Source organism: Doryrhamphus excisus, linkage group LG17 (genome assembly GCF_037039965.1).
Source record: "Doryrhamphus excisus strain RoL-2023G ecotype Guam linkage group LG17, RoL_Dexc_Guam_v1.1, whole genome shotgun sequence".
NCBI lineage: Eukaryota > Metazoa > Chordata > Actinopteri > Syngnathiformes > Syngnathidae > Doryrhamphus > Doryrhamphus excisus.
In genome coordinates, this window is record NC_136373.1 from 14,973,139 (window position 1) to 14,987,371 (window position 14,233).

The following is a 14,233-nucleotide window of genomic DNA, read 5'->3' on the forward strand; positions in this document are numbered from 1 at the left end:
GGACCTTACAGGGGGCCCGGATGGTCCTGGGGGTCCTTTGCTGTCTTGGGAACAGGTACAGGAGTGAGGCATTGAGGGGCAGTCCTCTTCAACCCGCTGTAACATAAACACATTAGTACACAGACTCAAACTGTTTATTTTTTAAAAACCTACCCCAATGTTTCACAATTAAAGAGTATTAACAGATTGTGAGAAGGTGATACCATTACTCACATAGGGGTGGCAATAAGTTGATACCTGGAATGATGGCCGATGGCCGCTACTGTTTCATAGTCCGTCAAGTCACAGTATTGTCGATGCGGTCCAAAAGCGACAAATGAAAACATGCTCTTCCCTCAAGGTGCTCATTCTCATAAATGAAATTGCCCCCCCCCTTACTGCAGGTGCTGTTTAATGCCTTGCCACTGATTCCACTTCATTTGGATCTCATTTCAGTTTTTTGTCATTCTGGTTTTTATCGGCACTCGCATTAATGGGTCTGATTATCTCAGGCTGGGATATCGTCCAAATTGCTGCACATTCAGACGTATGTGTGTGTTTGGAGTGATGGTCTCACCATAGCTGGCAGTTCACAACACTTATCCCTGCTGGCCCAGGAAGTACTGCAGATGATGTCAAACATCTGGAGCTGGAACTGCAGATAGATGTAAAATTGGAATCAGTGGGACATCTTCATATGTAATGGTAATGGTTTTATTTCATTTGAACATGCATCAGATTACAATTGAATGCATCACATAATCAGTTCACAGTTCCACATGTCCGAAAGGAGTAGGAAGAAGCAAAGCTTATTAAATCCTACCCCTCTGTAACCGTTACATTTGTTCACTTCCTGCTTTCCTAATATATTAAAAAAATGATATAACAGTATAACAATAAAACAGTCTTACAAAGAACACTAAATTCATCACACAGCAGCTTAAGACTCAAAACATTAACCTCGGAAATATGTAACAACACAAGTTCATTCATTCATTCATTCATTCATTTTCTACCACTTTTTCCTCACGAGGGTCGCGGGGGTGCTGGAGCCTATCCCAGCTGGCGAGAGGCGGGGTACACCCTGGACTGGTGGCCATGCAGCCAATCACAGGGCACATATAGACAAACAACCATTCACACTCACATTCATACCTATGGACAATTTGGAGTCGTCAATTGGCCACCAGTCCAGGGTGTACCCCGCCTCTTGCCCCAAGACAGCTGGGATAGGCTCCAGCACTCAGGATAAACGGTAGAAAATGAATGAATGAATGGTATGGTTCCCAACATACTGTGTGTGATTGAGGTGTTCCTTCCATGCCGATATTCATTCATTCATTTTCTACTGGAGCCTATCCCAGCTGTCTTCGGGCGAGAGGCGGGGGTACACCCTGGACTGGTGGCCAGCCAATCATAGGGCACATATAGACAAACAACCATTCACACTCACATTCATACCTATGGACAATTTGGAGTCGCTAATTAACCTAGTACATATATTTTTGGAATGTGGGAGGAAACCGGAGTACCCGGAGAAAACCCACGCATGCACGAGGGTCCATGCCGATGTATTCCATTAATTATTTTATGACTGGTAATTATGAGGTAACAATGTAAAAGCCCTTTTTTAAGTACTTTGATGTACAAAAAGTGAACAGTTTTTCTGGTCTGGCTCATTTGTTGAAACAAAAATTGCATTATTAAAATAACATGAGGAGGTACAAAGAGGAGATGCAGTGAAGGAGGACACGAGGGTAGTTGGTGTTAGAGAGAGACAGATGCAGAAGACAGGGTTGGATGGAGGCGTTGATTTGCTGTGACGAACCCTGAAGGGAAAAGTCCAAAGAGAAAGGAGAAGAAGAAGGCTACATAATTGTCCTAGTTTTTTGTTTATGTCCTTATATAACAGTATATTACTATAATTATTCTTATTTATTATTATTATTATTGAAACATTTCACTTTCAGTGCTTACATAATGCCAAAGGGATGATATGTTTTGTTGTATTTTGCTAAAAGAACCAAGAGAATTGAGTAGGGCCTTTGAAGAAATTAGCTTTGAAGCATGAGTGAACAGTTTTGAGAGATATATGAGCTTTTGCAGGCGAGCTATGGAGTTAATGATCTTAATAATGTCATTTCTGTTTGAAGAAATCAGCCAAACCAATGGAAGAAAAAAAAAACGGAAACCATCCTAATCATTTAATTAACGTGCAAACAAGCCACGCAGAACTCCATACTCACCGGGGCAGAGTTGCTCCGTCGGTTTCGAGACCGCACCATGCGCCCCAAGACCTCCACACCATCCGTGGTGATGTTGCCAGCCGCATTGATGCCTTTTTCCCCAACGGCAGTACAGTCCAACACAACCTTCACCGCCGTCTTGCTGATGGTTACATGCAGCTAAACAGAGAGGATAATTAGATGCATTAGTTTGCCTAATGGGAACATTCAAATATTTGTGTAATGGTTATATTTCATTTGAACATGCATCAGATTACAATTGAATGCATCACATAATCAGTTCACAGTTCCACATGTCCAAAAGGAGTAGGAAGAAGCAAAGCTTATTAAATCCTACCCCTCCATCTGGTACTTTTACAATCAGTAACTGTTACATTTGTTCACTTCCTGCTTTCCTAATATAATTTAAGTTTTTATTTATTTTATTTATTTTATTTATTTTATTTATTTTATTTATTTTATTTATTTTATTTATTTTATTTATTTTATTTATGTTAATTTAATTTAAATCTTTTTTATTGTTTTACCATTAATTGTCATTGCTATTTGGGCTAAAATATTTCATCAATCCATTACAAAAACTATTTTTTAAAATTTTTATTTTATTAATTCTATGTATGTATTTGTTTATTTATTTTAATTTAATTTTTTTTATTTTATTTTATTTTTTGTCACGTACCGAAGTACGAGGTGATATGACCATACAATGACATAATGGGTACCATAATAACTGTCATTGCTATTTGGGCTAAAATATTTCATCAATCCATTACAAAAACTATTTTTTTAATTTTTATTTTATTTATTTTATTAATTCTATGCATGTATTTATTTATTTATTTATTTATTTAATTTTTTTTATTTTATTTTATTTTTTGTCACGTACCGAAGTACGAGGTGATATGACCATACAATGACATAATGGGTACCATAATAACTGTCATTAATTGTCATTGCTATTTGGGCTAAAATATTTCATCAATCCATTACAAAAACTATTTAAATTTTTTTTAATTTTATTTATTTTATTAATTCTATGTATGTATTTATTTATTTATTTTAGTTTAATTTTTTTTATTTTATTTTATTTTATTTTTTGTCACGTACCGAAGTACGAGGTGATATGACCATACAATGACATAATGGGTACCATAGTAACTTTCATTAAATGTCATTAAAAACAATGACCACATCAATGTCTGTTCAATAATGGTCGGATGAACAAAAAGTGAATGTGAAGGCGACACAGCCTTTTTGGAAGTCGGATGTTGTTATTGTATCAACCTGATCAGATAAACCCGCAAGACTGCAGGTTGTTTGTTTTTATGAAACAAAAGAAAATCAAGGCAAAAAATCAAATAAATAAAAGAGCAACACATTGTTTGCGTTTCACGATTCATCCAAAGCTAATGTCTCAGACGTCAACAGCACCTCGTTTGTTTTGTCTTAGTTATCACTTTCCAGACAAGAGACAAATTGCTTTTGGTTCTTCCAGCGAGAGTGATGCATTATCACTTATATTGCACATATCATGTTGGGGGGGGGTACTTATTAACTCTATTGTGCTGTGAGCGGAAGAATCCAATCCATAACGCTTTGTTATCCACTGGTTCTTATCTTCAAAGAGTACAAACAATGCTAAACAATGGCAGAAAAGACAAATATGTGCTAAAACCTACCAAGTCTCGACAAAGTTTCTTTTGAAATGTATGCAGTTATTTAAAACCTAGGCTCCCAAAATGTGGTACGCGTACTCAACTGTGATGGGGGTTAATAAAAATTAAAAACCACTGGCGCCTGAACGCCTCATAGCATGAATAGCACGGAACAGAAAGGGGAAGTTGTTCATTGCTCTGTGCATTATTAAGTAAGTTTGATCATTATTTTGTGCATTAAAGGGGACCTATTATGCTACTTTTTCGACCCTTTGTATTTTGTATTGAGTTGTGGACTCCTATAGAACAGCTACACACAATGACCAGCACAAAAAACTTTCTAGATCTTTCGGAATCTGCACCTATTACGGATGTATTTCGTTGAATTCCGGCCAAAGCAGTCTGATTTAATTGGCCTCCAGGCATGCCCACTCCGCTGTGATTGGTCACACGCCCAAAGTGCTTCCTAATACAAACAAACTCCACTTTCTAATATACTGTCGTGGGATGAATGTCTTCAGAGAGCTAATTGAAAAGTGTTTAGGAGCTTCTAGCAGATCATGATCTACTGGCTGGAGACCCCTTGACTTACTATGTATGAACTCAGAGTGGTAACGTAGGCACCACTGATGCGATGGAGCTCCGGAGGTGCTGCCTCCAACATTGCCAGCCCGAGGAGGCACACTCATTGTCGGACACACTTTGTCACAGGCACCATTGCTGCTGTGGAGCTCAGAAGCTTGACATGAGGGCACCCAGTGTGTCCAACATTAACGCACTTTTCGGGGGGGGGGGGGGGGGGGGTTCACGTTCACGAAAAACAGTCCCGTGTAAAATACAGTCTAAAATAGACAAAAATAGTTTTCTCTTGCTCCGATAACTTCTGTCTGAGCTTGCGTTGTAAACAGAGAAGCATAGCTAGCATGAGGACATAAAGTGCCCATAAAGAAGCCCGCACCTCTGTGACATCACAAAGGAACAGTTTTGCAACGCCCTCCGAAACAGAGTGTTTGGACCCATCCCAAACTTCTTTCCGGACTAATTTCCAAATAAGCAAACCTCATTATCTGAAACTTTAGCATCGTTTAACATGAGAATAGAACATTCTAACTACATTTATAGGTTGTTAAACCTTTACTTCCAATTTGGTATCATCCAGACTTCAACCATAGCCATTGTGAATAAACAAAAATAAATGATATGTAGGATCCCTCTTGGTACCGACCGTTTTTGATGATTTGATTTTCAAATCTCTGAAGGGTTACACGACTGTAAAAAGTTTGTGAACCACTGACCTAAAAAACAGAATTTCTTAAGAATATGTTCGACCCCCCGCCCAGCATTAAAGGTTTACAGTTGCATTAAGTGTTACTGGTGATGTGTGCTGTCATGACTTCACTAATCGCTCAGCTTAATGTCAAGAAAATGTCACTTCACTCGTACTTTTATCTTTGCAGTTTGGCCTGTCTCAATCCCTCCCACCTCACCGCTTAAGAGCAAAAAAAGTGGATTTATGTCCACAGTAATCCTTTCGTACGCACCGCTGCTTGAAATGTGCGCACCTATTTGAATTGAAGCTGCGGCGTTAACTACTCAGTAGTGACCTTGATAAAGTAATTATCATAAAGTAAGGCAGAAAACTCATTTGTAAAAATGCTTATATTTCCACTAATGCGGATAAATCAGCAGGTTGTTTAACATCCGCTTTTATATTACGAAGCAGTGAACTGTGATTGAAAAATTCATGTTGGGATAGATGACATGCAAATTAAATGAGTAAAATCTAAATAAGACAGTGAAATACTGTCACTGACTGTAAAAAAAAAAAAAAAAGCAGAGCACCCCAAGGCAAATTGAATAATTCTGTGAGGACAATTTCACTTTTTATAATACCAAACACCACCAAAACTTTTTAAGCAAAAAAAAAAAAAAGACTAACCTTGTGGAAACTGCCATGGAAAAGTTTTCTTATTTGAGTTCCTTCAAAGGTGACAGTCTGAAAGTCTCCTTTGTAGTCATAGTTGAAGAATGTCAGACTCTTCCCAGAACCTGCAAGAGTTAGTAGTTGAGAGGAACACACACACACAATGATAAATAACCTTATATGTAAATAATACATTGGTATTTGCATGCTAAAGAACAGATCGTGATCCAAAGCATACAACTTTTTTGTACTTCCTCATTCACATTTTTTGAAGTTTTCATTCATTTTCTACCGCTTTTCCTCATGAGGGTCGCGGGAGATGCTGGAGCCTATCCCAAATATTGCCTGTTTTCATAGACTTCTTATGCATCGATCGTGTTTTGATCTGACAAATCTTAAGTAAGTTTATTCATTCATTCATTTTCTACCATTTATTCTACCGGTCGCGGGGGTGCTGGAGCCTACCCCAGCTCTTCATCAAAAGGTGGGGTACACCCTGGACTGGTGGCCAGGTGGCTATAACTTTGCATGTTGTTTTTAATGTTAAAAAAAATGTACAGTTGTACTAATGTTTACATTAGTAATATTTTGATGTGGAGTAAAATAGACTGCAGATTGTAGTAGATTAGTTTTTTGTTTACACTGAAGGAACTACATTTCCCATGATGCTTGCCAGAAGTACTGTTTTTCCAAATTAGATACAGATATTGCCTGTTTTGATAGATTTCTTATGCATCAATCGTGTTTTGATCTGACAAATCTTAAGTAAGTTTATTCATTCATTCATTTTTCTACTGTTTATTCTACCGGTCGCAGGGGCGCTGGAGCCAATCCCAGCTGACTTCAGGCAAGAGGCGGGGTACACCCTGGACTGGTGGCCAGCCAATCACAGGGCACATATAGACAAACAACCATTCACACTCAATGGACAATTTGGAGTCGCTAATTAACCTAGCATGTTTTTGGAATGTGGGAGGAAACCGGAGTACCCGGAGAAAACCCACGCATGCACGGAGAGAACATGCAAACTCACACACAGAGATGGCCGAGGGTGGAATTGAACCCCGTGCGCTAACCACACAACCACCATGCAGCCGAGAATAAACACGGAATATGAAAATAATATATGTGTAGTTTAACAGGATATATTAAGACATATTAGGACAGAAAAAAAATATTAATTGATTTGAAGAAGATGACCCTGAATGTAAGGCAACCCTAATTTTGGGGGAAAATGTATTAATATTAATATTATGTATTTGTGATTTGTTTTTTTTTTTAAGTTGTCCTTTATAACAATAAACAATATGAAGGGAAAATAATCATAATTATAATTTAATAACAAAAAAGTATTATATTAAGACAAAAAAATCATAATTCCTCAATTTTAGAAGACTGTGGTTGTAATATTAAATAAATAAATTAAATTATTTTTTGAAGTGAAAATATTATGAAATAATATATTAAAATAAAAATAACGCAGGCCTCACAGCCTTGATCTCCTAGCTTGTGAGGTCTGCGTGCTAACCACTTGACCGCCGTGCAGCCCATTTTGAAGCAGTTCTGATAAAAAAAAAAAAAAAATCTGATAAATCTACATTCTAATTAAACGATTTTCCCTACCTTGACTTTCAAAAATTGCTGCATCATGCATCGTTTATCGGGAGGTGCTGAGGCTGCAGAATACATCACATTTCTACATATGGAGCCAATGACAAGCTAGAGAGCCAAATGAAATCAACTCACTGTCCAGTATGAGTCCCACCAATGGCTCGCTGTCTTTATTGAGGATTTCCCACAATGCAAAGGGCTCCTGTGGCGTCTCAGGAAGCAGGCGCATCATCATGGAGATGGTGTACTCAGAAGGTAAGCCTTCAGGGTGGAGGTACCTGACACAAACATATGAGAACGGGCGCACACACACACACACACACACACACACACATACATACAAAAGATGAGTTAAGTGTGCCCCGAAGGCATGCACCCACTAGGTGTCTTTTCCGGGTCTCTTTTCTGTGAGAGAGCATTGAGCCGCCTCAAACTGTCTGTGAGTGCTGTCTTCTTTTGATCAGGAAAATCTAGCTTTTTTTTTTGGTGGGGGGGGGCTACTCTGAGCACACGAGGTTCAAATGATTTCAGCGCTCTTGTCAATGTCACTTCTGGGAAAAAAAACGAACACTTGCCATTAACGAGGCTAAATTTAAAGGCGCTTGGCGGAGAAGTTTGGAATTCTTTGGACTGCGGGTGAACATTGGAAGTTCAGTTAGCGTCTGTGTTCTTGTATTGTTCACAGAGGCTTCATGAGGCGGGGGTGCTGGAGCCTATCCCAGCTGTCGTCGGGCGTGAGGCGGGCTACACCCTGGACTGGTGGCCAGCCAATCACAGGGCACATATAGACAAACAACCATTCACACTCACATTCATACCAATGAGTTATTCATTCATTCATTTTCTACCGCTTTTCCTCACGAGGGTCACGGGGGGTGCTGGAGCCTATCCCAGCTGTCGTCAGGCGAGAGGCAGTGTACACCCTGGACTGGTCGCCAGCCAATCACAGGGCACATATAGGCAAACAACCATTCACACTCACATTCATACCAATAAGTTACAAAACTACATAAACATTAAAAGAAACTTTAGACTCTCTTATTTCATCAGGAAAAAAGTTTGTTTTTAGCCTTTTCGTGTCTTTATAAATTAGGAGTAAAACATAGGGTGGTTACAGAGAAATGTAGATTCATTCATTTTTAATGCTTTTTCCCTCACAAGGGTCATGGGGTGCTGGAGCCTATCCCAGCTGTCTTCGGGTGAGAGGCGGGGTACACCCTGGACTGGTGGCCAGCCAATCACAGGGTATTATATATATATATATATATTATAATATTATTATATTTGTATACTATATTAATTTAGCAATGCAACAGAAACCTAAACTAATTTGACAAATACATTCATTCATTTTCTACCGCTTATCCTCACGAGGATCACAGGGGTGCTGGAGCCTATCCCAGTTGTCTTCTACCCTGGACTTGTGGCCAGCCAATCACAGAGCACATATAGACAAACAACCATTCACACTCACATTCATACCAATACGTTTTAAAACTACATAAACATTAAAACTACATAAAGAAACTTTAGACTCTCTTCTTTCATCAGGGAAAAAGTTTGTTTTTAGCCTTTTTGTGTCTTTATAAATTGGGAGTAAAACATAGGGTGGTTACAGAGAAATGTAGATTTTTAACCAAAAAACAAATTTTGACCAAATTCAAGCAGAATGGTGACTGATGTTCATATTTTTTTGTTTTCGTGACACCTCACTAACCATTCACAAACAAACATTTTCAACGATGATTTCGGATCTTGACTCACTTGGTGGGTTGGGACACCATGGCATCGCGGTGTAACCGGTAACACGGGTAGCTATTGAACGAGCCTGGCTCCAGAGAAACTCCAGATATGGTGCTGTACTCCTTCTCCACCAGGCCAAACTTCTCCATCATACGAAAACCTGCAGGAAACAGATCCCAGATCAAATTCTCTTCTATGGGATTGTCTATGAAATCACGTAAATGTCCCCGTCTTACCCGCCATGGCGTTTCCGCTCATCAAAATAGATGGACAAGCTGAAAGGTAAAAATAAATTAATGTTCCTTTAATGTTGCTTTCGACGCTATAAGTGGGATTACTCACTCGCAGTGGCGGCTTCGCAGACAAAAGTAATAAGCTGCTCCTCGATTTTCTTCACCGCATCCAAATCGTCCACGAAGAAGACATGTCTATCGCTAGGCTTACTGGCTATGTTGACTAGTTCTCCGTAATCTGCATCGGCAAAGCCGATTGCAAATATGATGTATCCTAGGAATGGGATTAGTTAGAGTTCAATGTCATTGAAAACACCTACAGATGATCATCTGCGTGAAGACGTAATGCGGATAATGAGGAGTTGGAGATGGAAACGCACAACAGTCATACACTGCAGTCCAATTTTATGACATGGAATGCAAACATGGTTCATTTCGAGTTAGATGAACATAATACGAACCTTCCATCTGCATTTCCTTGGACACTTTATTCACATCGTCTTGTGAACGTCCATCAGTGAGGACAACCAGGACTTTGGGTACCCCCCTCCTGACTCCAGCATCTGACGTGAAAATGGACTCCTTCACATGCTTGATGGCTCGGCCTGACAAAAGGACAAAAGAAATCAGTTTGAATTTATGATAATATATACTTTTTGTTTGGCGGCACGGTGGTCGAGTGGTTAGTGCGCAGACCTCACAGCTAGGAGACCAGGGTTCAATTCCACCCTGTCTTAATATATCCTGTTAAACTACACATATATTATTTTCATGTTCCATGTTTATTCTCGGCTGCATGGTGGTCGTGTGGTTAGCGCGCAGACTTCACAGCGAGGAGACACAGGTTCAATTCCACCCTCGGCCATCTCTGTGTGGAGTTTGCATGTTCTTGCATGTTCTCCCCGTGCATCCGTGGGTTTTCTCCGGGTACTCCGGTTTCCTCCCACATTCCAAAAACATGCTAGGTTAATTAGCGACTCCAAATTGTCCATAGGTATGAATGTGAGTGTGAATGGTTGTTTGTCTATATGTGCCCTGTGATTGGCTGGCCACCAGTCCAGGGTGTACCCCGCCTCTCGCCCAAAGACAGCTGGGATAGGCTCCAGCACCCCCTGGACCCTCGTGAGGAAAAAGCGGTAGAAAATGAATGAATGAATATACTTTTTGTTTGGCGGCACGGCGGGCGAGTGGTTGGCGCGCAGACTTCACAGCTAGGAGACAAGGGTTCAATTCCACCCTCGGCCATCTCTGTGTGGAGTTTGCATGTTCTCCCAGTGAATGCATGGGTTTTCTCCGGGTACTCCGGTTTCCTCCCAAAATTCCAAAAACATGCTAGGTTAATTAGCGACTCCAAATTGTCCATAGGTATGAATGTGAGTGTGAATGGTTGTTTGTCTATATGTGTCCTGTGATTGACTGGCCACCAGTCCAGGGTGTACCCCGCCTCTCGCCCAAAGACAGCTGGGATAGGCTCCAGCACCCCCCGCGAACCTCGTGAGGAATAAGCGGTGGAAAATGAATGAATGAATACTTTTTGTTTATGTTTATTTGCTGCCTAAAAGCAATACAGTTATATCATGTGCAACAACTGCATGGATGATAATACGGCATACTATAACATTATACATGCACTAATTTAATTAAAGCACATCTCTTCCATTATGGAGTATTTTTGACCCGCTACACAATTTAATCCATTCACAAATTACAGTTTTACAAGTTTAATTCCTGCACTCAGGCACTAATGAAATACACGATGCCTGAAAATTTCTGCATGGAAAATGAGAGACCTACAAAGTCTGCAACCAGTCCAGTGAAGGTCAGGCTTTTTCCATTAGCATTTAGAATAAGCGTATTTAAATGAGCGCCTGATGTTTACAGATAAGACTGACCCAGACAAAAACATGTCACAAAGGTTGAAAGTTGATGAACTTTTTAAAAGTCCAATCATAGCTAAACTTAAATGGACTTAATCAGTCAATAAAATGCATCCAGACACTTGGGGAAGTTTTTCAGACCCAACCACTGCACAGAAACTTTTCATTAGAAAGAGCACAACAAGAAATGTTGTTAATCTCAGTTATGGGAATTGTTAAATATTGGATGTTTTTGTTAGATAATGACAAATAACTGTAAGAACTGTAAGAACATACAGTACTGGACCTCATTCAATGTCTATTTAGTACAGTGGCTCTCAGTTATTTTTTGTTATGCCCCCCCCCCCCCACACCCCCACACATTCGAAATACTACAAAAATTGATCATATCTATTCATTTATCTGTACTGTACAGACTGGATTTGAAACTGAAACCAGGAAAATCAGGAATCAAATTGCCTGTTCATTCATTCATTGTGCTGGAGCCTATCCCAGCTGTCTTCGGGGTGAGAGGCGGGGTACACCCTGGACTGGTGGGCAGCCAATCACAGGGCACATATAGACAAACAACCATTCACACTCACATTCATACCTATGGACGATTTGGAGTCGCTAATTAACCTAGCATGTTTTTGGAATGTGGGAGGAAACTGGAATACCCGGAGAAAACCCACGCATGCACGGGGAGAACATGCAAACTCCACACAGAGATGCCAGAGGGTGGGATTGAACTCGGGTCTCCAAGCTGTGAGGTCTGAGCGCTAACCACTTTTTCCACCGTGTAGCCGATATATTGGTATATGTTTGTAAATTTATTAGTTATAAAGGGACTATATGGGAGTGTTAAGTTGTTGTGTGATGAGTTTAGTGATCACCCACGCATGCACGGGGAGAACATGCACTCGGGTCTCCGAGCTGTGAGGTCTGCGCGCTAACCACTCGACCTCCGTGCAGCCGATATATTTGTATATGTTTGTATATTTATTATTTATAAGGTATTATATGGGAGTGTTAAGTTGCTGTGTGATGAGTTTAGTGATCACCCATGCAAGCACGGGGAGAACATGCACTCGGGTCTCCGAGCTGTGAGGTCTGCGCGCTAACCACTCGACCGCCGTGCAGCCGATATGTTGGTACATGTTTGCATATTTATTAGTTATAAGGGATTATATGGGAGTGTTGAGTTGCTGTGTGATGAGTTTAGTGATCACCCAGGCAAGCACGGGGAGAACATGCACTCGGGTCTCCGAGCTGTGAGGTCTGCGCGCTAACCACTCGACCGCCGTGCAGCCGATATATTGGTACATGTTTGCATATTTATTAGTTATAAGGGATTATATGGGAGTGTTGAGTTGCTGTGTGATGAGTTTAGTGATCACCCAGGCAAGCACGGGGAGAACATGCACTCGGGTCTCCGAGCTGTGAGGTCTGCGCGCTAACCACTCGACCGCCGTGCAGCCGATATGTTGGTATATGTTTGTATATTTATTAGTTATAACGGATTATATATGGGAGTGTTAAGTTGCTGTGTGATGAGTTTAGTGATCACCCATGCATGCACGGGGAGAACATGCAAACTCCACACAGAGATGGCAGAGGGTGGGATTGAGCTGTGAAGTCTCCGCGCTAACCACTTGACCGCCGTGCAACTTGACCGCCGTGGTCAATTTCATGCTTATGTTATTTAGACAATAATGTCTTTCACTTTCATTTCTGTAGTATTGTTCTGTGAGAAGATATAAACTGGCACATGTTAGGGGTGGAATTGAACTCGGGTCTCTTAGCTGCGAGGCCAGCATGCTAACCACTTGCCCACCGTGCAGCCCCAAATTGCATGTTGAGTACTATAAATGTGTACATATTGTACACTGTCCGCCCCCCCCCCCCCAGGGGGGGGCTGCCCCACTATTTGAGAAGCACATGTAGTATAACGCTGTATGGGAAAAGATCATGAATCTGTCCTGATGATCCTGACTGATTGGTTTATTATGAACACACTTGTTGGAGGTCTGCCATTTCTTACTTCCTGCCCATCCATATTAGTATTTATAGTTCATGACGCTCCATATGACCTTTTGATAATGGCATGAACAATCACCACCATCAATCCACACAAGCGCTCCTCTCAATTAACATTTTTTTTTCTCATCCTTCTTGGGTTTTCACTGGAGTGTCTGAGTTAATAATGGAGGATGTTTCTTGTTTTTGGGCTGCATCCGATGTATAGGGGGAGACGGGGGTTATGTAGGTTGTTGTTGTTCGTCTATAAACACACTTACTTACATATACGCACATGTAGTTTTAATGTTTATGTAGTTTTATAAATTACTGGTATGAATGTGAGTGTGAATGGTTGTTTGTCTATATGTGCCCTGTGATTGGCTGGCCACCAGTCCAGGGTGTACCCTGCCTCTTGTTGAAGACTGCTGGGATAGGCTCCAGCACCCCCGCTACCCTTGTGAGGATAAGTGGTAGAAAATGAATGAATGTATTTTATAAATTAATATGTATAAATATTATAATATATATACAAAAATATTCTATATTAATATATCTAATATTAATTAGTATGTATATTTAATATTTAATATTTATATATAATATTCTGGGCCAAATTTACTGGCCCTCGAAACATTCTAAAAATACAATTCAACATTAAAATAAAATGTAAAAAAACAGAAAAATTCGAAAAAATGCAGTAATTTTATAAGATCTAAATAAAAGACAAAATATTAAAAACGTGAAGTCATGATATTATTGGGGAAAATAGCATGAAGTTGAAATTTGTAATTGTAGGAAAATAAGCTAACATCAAAATATTACTACAATAAAAAAAACTGAAAAAGGTTGAAATACAGTATTTGTAAAAATTGTATATACTGTATATATATTCATCATTAAAAAAAAAATTTTTTTTCATATAAAAAACCTGCATGGGTTGGATAAAAAAAATGTAAAAGTGGCC

The 14,233-nt window shown here is 39.9% G+C and overlaps 1 protein-coding gene across 2 annotated transcripts in view; it reads right to left on the bottom strand.

Annotated features, from left to right (window-relative positions):
- col14a1a (collagen, type XIV, alpha 1a) overlaps window positions 1-14,233 on the bottom strand; it is a 131,085-nt gene that overhangs the window by 24,732 nt on the left and 92,120 nt on the right. For both annotated transcript variants that reach the window (XM_058084545.2, XM_058084544.2), the window contains 9 exons: window positions 9,853-9,996; window positions 9,501-9,665; window positions 9,395-9,433; window positions 9,180-9,318; window positions 7,551-7,693; window positions 5,820-5,929; window positions 2,226-2,384; window positions 557-634; window positions 10-96 (listed from right to left, as the gene is read on the bottom strand). In XM_058084545.2, the coding sequence (XP_057940528.2) occupies window positions 10-96; window positions 557-634; window positions 2,226-2,384; window positions 5,820-5,929; window positions 7,551-7,693; window positions 9,180-9,318; window positions 9,395-9,433; window positions 9,501-9,665; window positions 9,853-9,996 (1,064 nt within the window). The remainder of the gene's footprint in view (window positions 1-9; window positions 97-556; window positions 635-2,225; window positions 2,385-5,819; window positions 5,930-7,550; window positions 7,694-9,179; window positions 9,319-9,394; window positions 9,434-9,500; window positions 9,666-9,852; window positions 9,997-14,233) is intronic.